At 45.1% G+C, this 15,916-nt stretch overlaps 2 protein-coding genes across 2 annotated transcripts in view; one reads left to right on the top strand and one right to left on the bottom strand.

The window, feature by feature from the left end:
- Positions 1-90: 90 nt before the first annotated feature.
- Positions 91-13,814, bottom strand: PRSS54 (serine protease 54). Its single transcript, XM_023245637.2, is given in 6 exon segments — positions 91-875; positions 3,869-4,000; positions 4,591-4,849; positions 10,345-10,516; positions 13,726-13,774; positions 13,776-13,814. Coding segments are annotated over 6 exon segments (1,188 nt in total). The 5' UTR covers positions 13,812-13,814; the 3' UTR covers positions 91-335.
- Positions 12,666-15,916, top strand: part of GINS3 (GINS complex subunit 3) — a 93,245-nt gene continuing 89,994 nt past the window's right edge. Inside the window, exon 1 of the mRNA XM_045046685.1 lies at positions 12,666-15,209. The gene's annotated coding sequence lies outside the window, so the exon portion shown is untranslated. The remainder of the gene's footprint in view (positions 15,210-15,916) is intronic.

A 15,916-nucleotide genomic window follows, 5' to 3' on the forward strand; every position in this document is an offset into this window, starting at 1 on the left:
AGGCATTCCCCAGGCCACATTTGCCCGTGGGGAGTGTTTTCACAGCCTGGCCCCTGGAACGGTTAACACTGAAAGAACCACAGGGCACTCTTAATGGTTTGACACTTGTTAGCCCACATTTAGTTCACAAGCACAAATGAAAGTGACCCTCCCGCATGTGGGAGTGGGACAGAGGAGGGAGAGCCAGCCCAGTGTGCACCCTGGGCCTGTCCATGGCAGCCCAGGTGTGCAGCTAGCAAAAACAATCACCATTAAACAGACAGCAAAACAGAATGTGACTGCCCAGCACTCAGCATTCTGAGCTTACTCCTCAGTTGGGAGGGTTAGCTCCTAGACTAGATACCATTGCAAAAGAAAACAAGCACAAAGAAAAACAAGGTAATTTCTTGGGGCTGATGTAACCTGTTCTGACCTGAAATAGGCCCTCTACCCTCCCCAGAGTCCCCGCCATAATAATCATAGTACATGGGTTGTATGTCCACAACAGAAGTCCTGCCTAATTCCCTTAACCCTTTCCTCCCAATGTCTGGGCTCTTTCTAGAGCTGTTTGCTGGCAATGAATATACGTCGGCCTTTTTTTGTCCTTGCACGTGTGCTAGGGACCATCCACCTTGGCCCAGCCCGGAATGTTTTCTCTGTGTAACGGTGAAATGTTCTTTGTAGCTGAGTGAAGGCAGCAAATTCTCCCAGTGGTGGAAGGCAGACAGCGGATGGCTGGTTTTCTTAGTCTTGGACATAATCCAGTCGCCATAGTCTTCCACCTTGAGGTACAGTAAAAAGCCAGGGCATTTCTCACCCCCGTGGGACAAGACTCCTCTCAGTACCCACAGATTCTGTTGCTGTAGCTGGCACATCATGGGGTTTCCAGGGTCCCCCTGTGACAAAGGACAGAAGGCTTCAGGTCTAAGAAAACTCATTTTCTTTTTAAATATATCCTTGTGCAATTTACCGTTTGTTCTAGAAATGTTTTATATTGGTCCTCACTTGAGAGGGGGTAAATTATAGGATACTATTTCCGATCTAGGCAGCCACCGCCACGAATTCCAACAAGATGGATTTTCCTTTTATCATGCAGAGTATTTGCAGGCTTCTGCCATTTGCCTTTAGCTTCCTGGTTCGCATTTCATTTTCATGCCCCTTTGACTAAATCCTCACTCTCTCTTGGTTCCTCATTCCTCCAATGTTGACCAGGCTGGGTTCCCGGCTTTTCCACCTGGCAGCTGCCTGTCAGCACACCTGCTCACCAGCCCTGCCCGTGCTCTCAGCCTTCCTCTGGGACTCAGGGATTCTACCACACAGACCTTACCTCCTTTTAAGGGAGTGATGAGAAGCTTGGCACGCTTACCTAGATGTGTGACCCCGGAGAGTCACCTACTTCTCTCTGAGTAAAGTGCAGAACCCTAACAGTGCCTGGCACACAGTACACAAAGAATTAGCTACTATTATCCTGGTAATATAAAAGGCCATCATTTTATGTGAAAAGCTGAGAAATATGAGAAGAGCAATAAGGCAACTACTAGGTATAATTTACCTTAACTGCCCCAGCCCCAAGCCTCCTCTTAAGGTAATACCTGACCCCACTCCAAACCCGTGGTCCATCTTGCCCCAAGAAGGGTTGTCATTCAAAGGCTGACCAACCCCTTCGGCCCACGTGGCCCACCTATGCAGAAGGACTGGGCCAGCACATGGTACTCTTGCTGCTCTGTGCTGCCATGGAGCAGAGGGCAGAGATTTCATCCAAAGGGCTGGCTGGCTCTGCTATGACTGTTGAATGGGCTCACATCTGCACCCTATCATGTCTGCCTGGGGCAGAGAGGCTGTCCAGCCAAGCATGGCATGGTCTTCCCTTCTGTCACCAGTTCCAACCCCAATTTGCTTTAACTGTGGTTCCATAGCTGGAGGAAGACAAATAGTGCAATTTAGGACAAGTAGTTTGATGAATGAATGATTGTATGGAGACCTCCCTGGCTATTGCGTGGTTTTGCAAGTTGCCACTCTGCCCAGGAGTAGAATACATGGCTTTTCCTCTTCCTCATAACGTGTGGGGCCCAACTTCTGAAGCCCAAGCAGCTGAGAGAAGAAGTTGCAGGTGCTCCTCTGGAGCAGCCCCACCTCATCTCCTAGGGGAGCAGCCCCAGCTTAAAGGGGCTCTTTTATTGTGTGATCCTTAACCTTAACATTGAACAAAAGCCCTGACAGTTGTGGGGAAAGGAGGGGGGGGTGGGTTCAGAGTGATTCTGCTTTTGTTGGGTTTCTGGGGACCCACTAGGCAGATATTGGACTTGGGTGGTTTATTCTATATATCTGAAATATGGCTTTGAGGACTTCTGGACACTAGAACACATGTCCGAGAGAAGAAAGCATCCTAGGTAGACAAGTCACCATTTATTTGTCTGAGCCAGTTTGCTAGCACAGTTCAAAAACAAAGGACTGACTGCAGGTGTGCTACAGGTAAAAACCAGACTAAACTTTGCAGCTAGATTTGAAGAGGTGATCATTTAGAGTAGAAGCAGCTTACCATATCCCATTGAATCTAAGATGCTCTTGAAAAATTATTATCTTTTGGGGCACCTGGGTGGCTCAGTTGGTTAAGCCTCCAACTCTTGATTTCGGCTCAGGTTATGATCTCACAGTTCATGGGATCTAGCCCCCACTTCTGTGCTGTCAGCACGGAGCCTGCTCGGGATTCTCTGTCTCCCTGTCTCTCTGTCCCTCCCTCGCTCACACTCTCACTCTCTCAAAATAAATAAACTTAAAAAAATTAACATCTTTGGAATGATATGTGTCTTTTAATTGGTTGATATCAGAGTTTAACTGGCAGCATTTTCTCTCCCTTGGTATTCCATACAATAATGGCACATTCCACAACTGATAGCATCTTAGATTTGATGAAATATGGTGCTGGATTGAGGGAATACCTCAATTATCTAACTTAAAAAGTTGTTAGTCTTCCACCTGCTAGAGTCCAGTACAAAGGAGACAATAAATGTTGGACCAACTTTGGAAGGGCAAACATTGTATAATGAAAGGCAGTCCTTCATGCATTTGCAATAAAATTACTTTTAGGAAGAATTGTCCACATATATATACTCTTCCCCCTTTCTCTAAAACACTTTCCCTAGATCATCTGGGGAAAAAAAATTTCCCCATCTGGGAATGCTGAAAGTTACTTTGAAGGAGAGTAGAGATTAGAAATAGTAGAGTGTAGAAATTTTGGAGTAGAGGAGAGAAACCGCCTGGACACCTGGTAGACCCGGGTTCTCATCCTTATTATAACATTTATTAACTGTGTGATCCCTGTAAGCCCCACCTTCTCTGGTGTGGACATGAGGGAGCCTGGATCAGGGACTTGTCAATTCCACACATTTTGCTGAGGTAGTAGGATAGCCACATCTGTACAGCCCTCATCCGATTGGAGGGCAGGGCTTCTTACAGAAAAACAAAAAACAAATAAATAACTGATGAGCAATAGCATCAGAGTCTAGATTCCATAGAAGCTGAATACAGTGACCCCACCCTGTAGACATGCTCAAAGTATACATGGTTTGACCCCACCCTGTAGACATGCTCAAAGTATACATGGTTTGGACTCACACTTGCAAACTTTTAGCCAGTGAAAAACCATCTATGACTTAGATGTGCTTAATCATGTCACATTGAAAATGGTGACTGTTCACTCGGTAGATTTTTATTGAATATCTGCTGTCTGCCAAGTACCGTTCACCCCGGAGACAGCCATAGATCCCAAGTGACAGTCCCTGCCAGTCCCTCAAGGAGTTCACTGTGCAATGAGGGAGAGTCCCAAGATTCCCTTGAAGTGACCACTGCTTACTCTCAGCCTTTAGCTTTTACTCCATCATGTTCTTACCAAACAGACAGCATCGGTTTCCTGCTCTATGTGATTGCCACATCCTGTTTTCTTGAGTTTGTGTAAGGGACACATGTTGATGTCTTTCACGGAGATTTTCCTCAGGATACTCATTGTCATGTGATTTCCTGTCTGGACCATGCAACAGAAAGCCAAGCATTATTAATGAGAAGACATTGTCTATGTTAACTACAACTCATGTATCCAGATGGGAATGAGTGGAGAATATTCTGATAAACCCCCTGTTCTCATAGAAATCAGAAACTGTGTCTGAGTTTTTCTGAACACTACCTTTGTTTTGAACTTGAATGTAAAAATAGAGAACATATTCATCCTTCTTCCACATCTACAGAGAATACATTTCCTTGTTCACTTCCCAAGAATAAAAGAAAAGAAGGATGGCTTGGTCAAGAGGGCAATCAGCTCCTGTTCAGGCAATAATGTCCCCTGACCTCTCCCTCCAGGCTTTGCACTCCCTTCAAGCTGTTTGCTGACTATGTACTTCTAATTTGGGTGTAGAGCTAAAAGAAAAGGGACCAAATGTAAGAATGGCCACAGAAAGGGCAAGCATTGGGAATCTTGACTGATTACATGAGGGTTCCAGCCCAACTCTAGAATCTTGAGCAATGGGAGATATGAAGCTAAACCCTAGAACAGTTCATCCAAGTCACCCCCACTGCTCGCACACACACAGCCTCCTCTAGGAGAAGGAAGGCATTAACTGCAGATGTGGGATTCCATCCTGCCACCCAGCAGTTCTGCAAGGCTGGTGGCATATGCAGCTTTCTGCCAAGGAAGCAGATGGGTCGGACCAGGTTGCTGAACTGCATCGCCGTGTCTGTCTTCAGGAGGGCTATGTTATTGTTCATGGTCTCATTATCAAAATCCTCATGGATGATGATGGTGTTGACCGGATACTCTTCATGAGCAATCACTTTGGCATCCATCTTAGCTATACCAACTATGACAATGATGTCCTTCCTAGAGAAAAAGCAAGGGAATCTTTAGAAGCCGAGGCACCATGGAAGCTTCACACTTTCCTTTTCATATTTACTCTTTTGGGGGGTGGGTTGGAACACTCATCCAATTGATTTTTCCTGGGCTAGTTTTTACTTACCCCTTTGGACCCAGTCCCCAGGAAATCTTTTCTGAACTCCTAGACTCGTGTCCTCCTTTGTGAGCCCATAGCATCTTGGCAATTCCTTTACCTTAATGTCATTTGTCCCACCACCCAAAGATAATCTGTTATGACTTATCTTTTTTTCATGCTTTTTCCATAGTTTTTTGGTTTGTTTTTTTTGATAGTCATAGTTACACCAAGGATGTAACCTTGACTCTTGATTTTAGCACTTAACATTTTAAAAAAAACATCTTTTCATATTACATACTCTGTAAATACTCTTGAGAGAAATTCCAATTATAATAGCGATGGAGCTCATTTGGTTGTTTTCCCTTTCTCCCCTTGGGGACCACCCAAGGGACTACAGAAATGAGAAACAAATGCTGAAAAACACCATAAAATGAAAAGACACTAGAGAATCCAAACCTCAGAATTAGAGGAAGGGCTGACAACAGCAGTAAAGGACGGCAGAAGCGCAGGGTGTTCTAGATGGTACCTACTCCCACAAAGTCAGGAAAAGCTGGTCAAACACGCTTCTCAGCAAAGAGGTAGAAAGAAAACAAAACAAGCACCAAAATAAAGGCCAAATTGGAAGCTGCAAAAAGGAGAATAGAGAGAACAGAAAATACGTTAAAGGGCACAGGGTGGAGGACTGAGAAAAGTGACCAGAATGAAATGGACATTAACAAAGATTTTTAAAGGCGAGAGAGGAGAATGACATGGCAGTCAATGGAGAGCCAGCAGATCACAAAGAAAGTAACCCAAATAAGACAGAAAAAAGATTTCAGGATCCAATTTAAGAACGTTTTCTGGAAATAAGCCTTCGCTCTACAGTTTGGAAGTGTACTCCACACCCTAGGGAAAAAGCGATATAGAATGATCAACATGGAGACATAGCCTTGTCAGCTCCCAACAAGAAACAGATGGCACTCTCAAGGTAAGTTGGGGAAAGTTTAAGTAAGTTGGGGATTCTTTACAATGGTCTTGGAAGGATGTAGGGAAATCACAGAGAATAGTTCAGTATCTGGGTGTCACGTGGCAAATGCAGCTTCCTGCTCAGATAACAACAGGGTGCCATTGTGCCTTTGGGTACTAGAGGGGGGAGGGAGTGGTCAGAGCTGTGGGCAGTGGGTCACTTGACTGGAGGAGGCAGCCAGTCTACAGTACCCCTCTGGAGAATAAGGACCCTGCCCTTGCCCTCCCCACTTCCTCTGAACTCTTGCCAGTACTCCCCTTGGCCAAACCCAACTGGAACCCAGAAGGTTAAGAGTTCCATTGGTGTAACCCACACAAGTCAGCCTCCTGGGACCCACAAGGGTAGAAGAGTAGAGAGTGGAAATGGGAGAGATGCCGCATAGCTAGTAAAGTTGATGGACTTCAATGACAAAGGAGGAATCCTTAGGCATCCAAACAAAACCAGATTAAGTCATCTTAAGTTTGGCCATGTAATTTATTGCCTAACCCAAGGAACTTGAGAGAGCGAAAGGGGATGCTTGCAGCAGGACACTAGGATAATAGGTGTAACCAGAACTCCCTCAGGTGCACTGGGATGAGTGATCATGTACCTAGAGAGGAAAAAATCAGAATGGCTTCGTACTTCTCTGCAGCAAGATTTAACACCAGAAACCATGGCAGTTGTGGGGGTGGGGGTGGGTGTGCAGTGGTAATGCCTATTAAGTCTCCAAAAGAAAGAAGGCATGATCCATGAATTCTACACTTAAGTTGTCATTCAGGCTTAAGGACAGCACATTTGTTAATATCCAAAACCCAAGGAAATATGGTTCTTGGGAGCCCTTTAAGAAACGACATACTTGGAGACAAATTTTAGCCAATTCTAGTGTTGAATGGAGAAAATCCAGCAGTGTTGAATGGAGAAAATCCAGCAAAAGGACTGTCAGTAAGTGTGGAGTTCATTATAACATTGGACTAAAAGCCTTTTTAGAGTTTGGGTTAGAGTCAAAATGTAAACTCTGTCAGTAATCAGATGGTGTAACTAAAGCTATAAAGAAGGTCGGAAGGTAGGTATATATGTCAGTTTCCTCATCTTTTAAAGGAATCTAAACATATTATTTACAGCTAATATGTAAAATAATAAGGATGTGCAAATATGTATGTGAATCAAGGTAAACATTAAAGCACTTATATTATCTATTAAAATTGTGTGGTGGAGGAGAAGGAGGGAAGAAGTCAAAAGATAGGACTTTTGGCACTGACCACAGTAGAATCTAAAGAGAACAGTCCAGGGGCACCTGGGTGGCTCAGTTGCTTAAGCCTCTGACTTTGGTTTAGGTCACAAACTAAGGGTTTGTGACTCCGAGCCCCGTGTTGGGCTCTGTGCTGACAGTGCAGAGCCTGGAGCCTGCTTTGGATCCTGCATCTCGCTCTCTCTCTGACCCCAGTCGCGGTCTGTCTCTCTCTCAAAAGTAAACATTAAAAGAAAATAATAATAATAAAGAGGACAGTGCAGAAAGAAAGGATGTTGCTGTCTTCCTTGAAATTATAACTCTAAGGTGAACACCAGAACAAAAACTCAAACTTTCCAAATTTGTCAGAAGAGACATTCAAAACAAAGGCCACATAATGAAAAGAAAAGCAAGAAGCCACAAAAGCGCAAAACATAAACTAAAATGAAAACAAGAAGCAGGAGTTTCATTTAGAACATCAATTTAGAGCAGAAGAACATGAAGTAAGACTGGCTCTTAATGACGAAAAAGAATTAAGTCTATGGCGAAGACCTTGTAGTCATAAGCATCTGCAGCATGTGACATAATGTTCATAAAGGAAATATTCCAGGAAATAGGAGAAAGAGCCAAAGCTTGTTCATGATAGATTTTAACTCACCTCTGTCAACCTAGGACAAAGCAAAGAGATTCCCTCCCCCAATTTTATATATTAAATTGTCCACCAGAGACAGAGAATGAACTTTGAATTTTAACTGTGGGAAACATTCACGTGACTCACATATAGTAGACTGCAAGGGCAACCCCAACAAATTCCTAAACAGATCTAATCATCATGTAGTATAACTCAAAACGAAATAAGGGCAGAAAACAAACAAAACACCCTGAGTATTTGAAAGCTCTGTCTTTAATAAAACCCTGAGGCAAAGGGAAAATCAAAACCAAAATAGATAGACCAGATAGGAAATAACAATAATGAAAACGCTACCTGGAAAGCCAAATCTCTCTGGAAGGCTAGTGCCAAGATTCAGTCCAATCTGTCCACTCCTGGGTTATTCATGCTACAGTGTATTGCACATGTGTGCAATAATATATGGACAAATACATCTACTTGCAGCAATTTTTGGCACTAGGAAAAGATCAGAAGCAACCCAAATTTCCACTATCAGAGGACCGTGTATTTATGGTAGATCCATCTTGGGATACTGTGCAGCTGATAAATATGGGAGTGAAAAAGAGTGAAAAAGCTGAGTGTAATGCTGTGTCTGGTACACTATCAGTTGTATCAGGGGCTGTTATAGACTGAATTGAGTTGTGCCAAATTTGTTGATGAAGTCCTAGCCCCAGGTGTGGCTGTATTTGGACACAGGGCCTTTAAGGATGTTATTAAGATTAAATGAGGTCTTAAGGGTAGGGCCCTAACCCAACAGGACTAGCGTCCTTGCGAGAGGAGGAAGAGACATCAGAAGTGCACACCCTGAGGAAAGGCCATGTGAGGACACTGCAAGAAGGCAGCCATCTCCAAGCCAAAGAGAGAGTCCTCAGAAGAAACCAGTCCTGCCGACACCTTGATCTTGGACTTCTGGCTTCCAAAAGGTGAGAAATAAATTTCTGTTGTCTAAGTCACCCTGTGTGTAGTATTTTGTCAGGGCAGTCCTAGCAGATTAATACAAGGGGGAAAGAAAAATCTCTCTCTGTCAATAGATACAAGAATCAATATAGCTAGACCTATAGATATATAGATATCCATAAGTGCATTGAGTAATTAAGGAAGAATATTTAAGAAACTGATGGTAGAATATGGTTTAAGGGAGGAAGTTAGTGTCTGAAGGCCAGGGAATCTTTTGGTTCCTTCTGAACATTATACTGTGTACATGTATTTTAATTTAAATGCATGCATTTTCAGGGGTTTCTGGGTGGCTCAGTCCATTGAGTGTCCACCTCTTGATTTTAGCTCAGGTCATGATCCCAGGGTCGTGGGATGGAGCCCCATATCAGGCTTCATGCTGAGCATGGAAGCTGCTTAATTAAGATTCTGTCTCTTACTCTCTCCCTCTGCCTCTCTCCCCCACTTGTGCTCTCTCTTTCTCTAAAATATAAATAAATAAGTAAATAAATAAATAAAACTATTTTCAAATAAAAATATAAGTTATAGGTTTAAAAATTCAGCATCTCCACCATATTCTATCAAGTGTTTATACTATTACTTATTTGGGCAATTATAGTAATTATAATCTCTTCCCCCATACTCTGTATGTGTGTGTGGTGTGTGTGTGTGTGTGTGTGTGTGTGTGTGTGTATATATGGCATATAAATAGTATATATAGAGATATATAATAATTATATATATTATTTATATACTATATATTATATGCTATACATATATGAATGAGTAACCATAATTTATTTATCCATGATAATTGGACATTACATTTCGAGTGTTTTGTGTGTGTTTAACCACCCTATGAACAACTTTGTGCATAAAACTTTTCCAGTGGTTGAAATTATTTCATTAATGTCCACTCTCAAAAGTGAAATCTTTGGGTCAAAAAGTAAAATGTTTTACAAAAAAATTATTCCTTTGATAACATTTGAGGTGTTTTTTTTTTCCTGGTTTACAAGAATGTATAAATTTACCACATAGAATTTGGAGAATAAGTTCAAAGAAGAAAACAGAAATCGGGTGCATTCTGAGCATTCAGAGATAAGTGCTTGTAAAGCGTTTGCATATTTCCTTCAAGTCTTTTCTCTATGCACATATATTTGTGGCAGTCACGTTGTAAGGTTCAAGGTTAAGTGTTTTAAGGTACGGGCTCCTAACAATTCACTTAACAAGCTTAGAGTAAAGACCTCTAGTACCTCTAGTACCAGGGGTCAGTGCCTGTGTTGCAGTAAAATGGGAACAGATGGTCCTTCCCGTGGAGGATGGAGGAACAATCATTTCACCTTGTGGGTGTGCAGTCCCCACAGCAGAGAACACACTGGACAGCATGACTTTGGCAACTGGTGATTCCAGGACCCCAAGAGTCATGGCAGGGCAAGTGCCAAGCTAGTAAAAAGCCCTCTTGCCCTGTCACCAGGAATCTACCTTCCAGGTCTCCCCAGGCTGAGCCGGAAAGGGTCCCTCCACCTCCACCCCAGGGGGCTGTGTAGGCCCCAAAGGCACGGGTACTGGCCTGTTCTGCAAGGCAGATGCGATGCTGATGATCCAGAACTCACTGAGGATGCTGCCAAAAGCCAGGTGAGTGTACTGGGAATCCTGCAGCGACACCACCCACGGGAATTCCTGGTCTTTGACCAAACCCTCCTCGGAAGTTTCCACAACACTGGTTTTCTGGATGCCACAACCTGCAGAGAGGGTGTGTGGGGGCCTCACTGTTGGGGCAAGGAGTTGGCGGCCTGAGGCCACCACCACTGCGTCACACCTCAAGACCACCTCTCCTGCTGGTTCCCCACTCCTCCTGGCTCTCCATCTTGGTCACCACGAACTCCACTACCCACATTTCTTTTCCTGGTGGGTCATTTTCTCCATAAAAGATGCTTGATGGCATCTTTGAATCTAAAAATAACCCCTTAGGCTACCGATAATCCCTCTCCTCTATTGGGCACTTAGCAGTGCACTCGAGGCAGTATCAGAAAGCAATTCTCAAAGCGTGGTCTGGGACCTCTGGAAGTCCTCAGATTAAAACTGGTTAAAACAGGTTAAAACTGTTTTCATAAGAATACTAAGACAGTGTTTGCTTTCTCACCCTCATTCTCTCATTCTTGTGCAGTGGAATTTTCCAGAGGCTACATGATGTCATCACTGTGACGGCTACCAGCATGTGTGAACCTGTATATTCTTGTGTTTTAAAAATTTCCCAGTTTTTAATTTCTAATATAGTAAATATGGAAAGATATAGCTTCACAGCAAAAGTTATTTGGGGGTCCTCCATAATTTTTAAGAGTGTCAAAAAGTTGGAGCACTGCTGATATGTACTACTTCCTGTAACTCCTCCAACAGATGCGGAGGTGGACGTTGTCATTCTCCACGTGTGGCTGAGAGAATGGAGTTTTAGAGCTGGTAAGAACTTGTCCAGGTTACACAGCTGGTAGGTACAGGGCTGGATTTCAAACTCCATACACCTTCAACCCCTCACAGTCTCTGTTCCAGCCACATTTCACATTCTCAAATTTGCCCTTGCTTTTCCCTGCCTGGGCAGTTTGGCATGTGTGGCTCCCCTGTGTTTGTTTTGCTTGCCAGTGTATCCCTATGGGCTAGTATAGTGCATAGTAAGTGCTCAGTAAGTCATTTGGTGAATGAACAAAAGCATTTTGCTTTACCAATCACTCCCTGAAGTCCAGTCATCAAGGGGTTAAAAGGTCCCACCAGGTTGAGGCTGATTCTGGCCCATTCAGGCCTGCTTGGCCTTTGCCTTTCCAGGCCCTCAAGTGAGTTGCCTCCAATTGGGCAGTCTCTTGGGTCTGGACATTTGTTTCAAATGAGAGTAAAATGTTGACTAATGTTTTAAATAAACATTCTCCCCCTGCCTGTCCTGGTTTCACCCAAGATGCTGTATTGCTCTGTACTGAAAAATAAGTCCTTATTCATAGAATCATGGAAAGTGTAAGAATGATAGAGCAGGAAGGATGCTTGAAACTCAAAGCCCCAGACTGAGTGAGCTGAGCCTCCTACTTTGCAGGCAACATTATGGGATGGCGTACACATGGGGTGTTTTGCTCTCTGTGGCTGCTGACTCCCTCCCTGTCCTGACAGTCCTCATGGCCAGGGGTGCCTATCTCATCCTCAGTACTCAGAGTGGAGGGCAGGGATTCTCAACCTAGCTGCACATTTCATCCACCTGCTGGCCATCCACCTGCTGTCCCCCTGGGGACAGGACCTGGGCACTGGCATTTTAAAAAGCCTCCCCAGGTAGTTTCTAATGTGTATTCAGCTTTGAGACCTACTAGTGTTTGGGAAGGTTCTGGATGCAGTGTCCCAGATACTGTTGGCCCCTGTGCCATGAGACCTGGGAAAAGCCACTTTACCTCTCTGGACCTTAGTTTCCTCTTTTGAAATGTGGGGTAACACACCTCTTGGAGTCATAAAGATCATGTAAGGTGAGATTATGGGAAGGTGCTTTGCAAACTGTATCCTCATGATTGATAATGCTAATGGATGATTTCTTTCTTTCTTTTTTTTTTTTTTAACGTAAGCTACTACTCTGGTTGCTGTTTATAAATCCCAAACCACAAGTACCTAGTACATGTTTCTAAATCAGTGGTCCTTGGGGCGCCTGGGTCACTCAGTCGGTTAAGCGTCCAACTCTTTATTTGGGCTCAAGTCACGATCTCACGGTTTGTGAGTTCAAGCCCCGCATCAGACTCTGCGCTTACAGTGCAGAGCCTGCTTGCAATTCTCTCTTTCTCTCTCTCTGCCCCTCCCCAACTCATGCTTTCTCTCTCTCTCAAAATAAACTTAAAAAAAATAAATTGGTGGTCTTGGATGATAGGTGTCACATGGTGGGCACCACTAGCCAACTATTGGTCAGATAATTGGTGGCTCTGTTATCAGCCATTTATTCAATTCATGGAACGTTGGCAATCTATAGTGAACAAGGCATTAACCATTGTTACCCAAATCAACAAGAACCTACAGGTAGGTGATGACTTTTGCTTTCTCAAAGCTCTAGTTGGCTAGTTTATAAAACCCTTGGAAGGTCCAGGATATAAGGAGGAAATCTGAGCTAAAGATGAAATGTTTGCCCTGGGTCACTTGCCTGAAGCTATTTAAGAGGGAGGAGAGACCCTTTCTGTCTTGTGGGTATCCCTTGGTCTCTCTGGGGCTGCAAGGAGGTGGAGTAGGCTAGGAAAGTAGGGGGTTCTCCCTTTGGTGTGTGCTGTGGCGGTGTTAGATGCTCTGTCCTGTCTCCCATCTAACTCCAGGAAGATTGGACAGAGCCAGCTAGGGTGGCAGCTAGATGGAACAGAGCTTGCTGTCCCCTCTCAACCTGCCTCTTCCTAGGATGGAATCTTAGTTCTGGGTGACCTGGAGGTCAGGGAAGGACTGAGTCCCAAGCAGGCTCCAAGGTACCTTCTTGCTCCTGGGACCAGGAACCATCAGTTTAATGATACTTGGGGGGTTAATGATAAAAGATTTATTTGAAACCACAATGCTTAGGTAGAAGCAAGGGGAGGGCCTGGGTTCTGAGTCCACCAGATACACCATAGGCCTCCACCTGGGCATGGGGAGGACATCCCCCACCTGATGGTGCCTGGTGGGGTTTCTGAGTGGGCTTTTCCATAGTCTGAGGTTTACTTTCCTAATGGCACTCTCACCCGAGGATCAGCTCTGCCATCAGACTGCTGAAGCCAGTTTCCTGCATCCACGGCCCATGTTCCCTTTCTTTGCCTGATTCCCACCGCCAACACCTGCTGTCCGAGCAGAGCACTGCTAGTCCTCTTCCCCCTGAGTCCCTCTCTGGACATTAAGGGCCATGTACAGGATTCCTGGACAGTTCCCCCTGCCATGTCACACAAGCTGCTGACATTGTCATGGAAAAGAGAAGCACACTCACTGGCAGAAGAGTGGGAGACATAGAGCAGTACTAAGAGCATCCGTCTCATCTCTGCCATCCCCAAAGTGAACTGCAGCAGACACCATGGGCAGCTGTGAAAACACAATATCCAGTGGCACAGGCTTTTCCTCTCGTCCCTAAAGCGGCAATCCCCCCACTGCGTCAGAGGCCCTGCCTCTTTCCTTTCCCCTGACAAAGCCTTCAAAACGTGGGAAACAGACCTGTCACGTCCCAATTGCTTGGTTCCATGCAGTGAAGGGCTCAAGGACCAGCTGCCCAGCACCGATATTGTTAGGATTGGGAAGATGGCCCACAGAGAGGAGGCAGCCCCTGTGTGTCAGTTTTCTCCTCGATCCAGCCAGGGTCCCCAGGCTCCCCAGAGAGTTGGGTCTCAGAAGAGGGTTGTTTTTTGACTCATGGAACCTGACCCCTTTCTTAACTCTGTAGCCATAAAATGCTGCTGAAAGTAAAAGCAGGGTTTACTGCAAGCCCACCCCTGGCTTTGCCCATCCTGCCACACTCAGCTGGCTTAAATGATGCTGGCATTTCTTTTCACTGCTGACCACTTATACTTTTACATCATAACCGCCCAGTTTGTAGCTCTGTTAATTTGTGCAATAACCGGACAAGGCAGACAATATCACTGTCCCCATTTTACAGATTCAGAAACTGACATTCACACACAGAAACCTGCCCCAGGTCACACAGCTGCCAAGTGGTGGAGCTGGAATTTGAACTGGGGTACGTCTGAGTTCAAAGCCCACACGTGTCTCCCCACCCACCATGCCATCAGCCCCACTCTTGCCTCAAACTGTGCACAATAGCCGTTCTCAGTCACCATGTTCCGCTCATGACACTGGATGTTTCTCGTCAGGATGGCTCTCAGAGTCTTCTGTGAACTGCTACTGCCGAAGGAGAAATGAACTCACTCTGACCTTACACAGCAGAGCTCAACAGAGGGATTCCTTCTACCACCTTGGGAAGAATGTTCCATTGTGGCATCACAGTTACCATGGTATCACCAAGCAAATGTCTAGACATGGAGACCTAGGAGGAGCCAGGATGAAAAGCCTGCCTGTTTCCTAAACTTGGCAAGGCTATTCTGGAAGCCTGGCTTTCCCCAAGTCTGGCTGAGAAGACATCCTTTTTGCTAGATCACAAAGCCCTGTCCCATTGCAGCCGTGGTCTGTCTACTTCCGCAGCACCCGCCCTGTGTCTACACAACTTTGTCAGACTGGATGGAGGAAGCCCACGACTAAACTGAGTCTGGTTTTTCCAATCCCCATAAGCATTCTTACATTCTCAGTGTGGTTTCCTGGAGCCCAGTTTTCCCTAGCCCTTTGGCTTGACGGTCCCAGCGAAGCCACCAGACTGTCGGCTCTGCCAAACCATAGGGTCAGATGGGATCTGCACTCCAGCCACTGTTAGCAGCTTTGGTTTCAGCACAAATGGCAGGACTCAAGAGAGCTGTTGACAACATTGTGGTAAGAGAAGTGTTGACAACGTTTCATCAGATAGAATCAGAGTGCTCACAGGCTGCTGTCTCAGTCGCATGAAAGATATTTATTGGATGGGTAGATGAGTGGCTGATGGAAGGAAAGATCACTGGATAGAAAGTAAAGCGTGACTCAGAAAGGAGTCGCCATTTCCTTCCCCTCGAGATTCCCCTGATGTCCTATGTGCCTCACAATCATCCATCACCTTTAACACTGAGCAGGCTTTGGCTTCTGCTGGGAGAACAGAATGGGAAAGATTTTTGGCAGTGTGAGAAATGGGAGTTGACCCTTCAGTCTGTTCGCGATGTCAATTTGACATCGTCAGCGTCAAAACACTTTCACGTGTATTTTCTCGTTCACAATTCACAATCACCCGGCCAAGATGAAGGAATTACTTGAGCTTTCCCAATGGGAACGTGGTGGCTCAGAGTGGGGAAAGTCACTGGAAAGCACATCTGGAAAGTAGCAGGGGCAGGACTCAAGCCCAGATCCTTCCAACTCTAGGGTGGTGAGCCATGCCCAAGTTGGCATTTCTCGGGCTGGACCCTGTGCTGCCTGATAAAGTACCAAAGCAGAAGTGCTGATTAGCGCAAAGCCAGGCATTGCTCTTTAAAAGTGGGGATGCTGGGGGTGGGGGGTGCCTGAGTGGCTCACTTGGTTAACCATCTGACTCTTGATCTCAGTTCAGGTCTTGA

This window comes from Felis catus, chromosome E2, assembly GCF_018350175.1.
Source record: "Felis catus isolate Fca126 chromosome E2, F.catus_Fca126_mat1.0, whole genome shotgun sequence".
NCBI lineage: Eukaryota > Metazoa > Chordata > Mammalia > Carnivora > Felidae > Felis > Felis catus.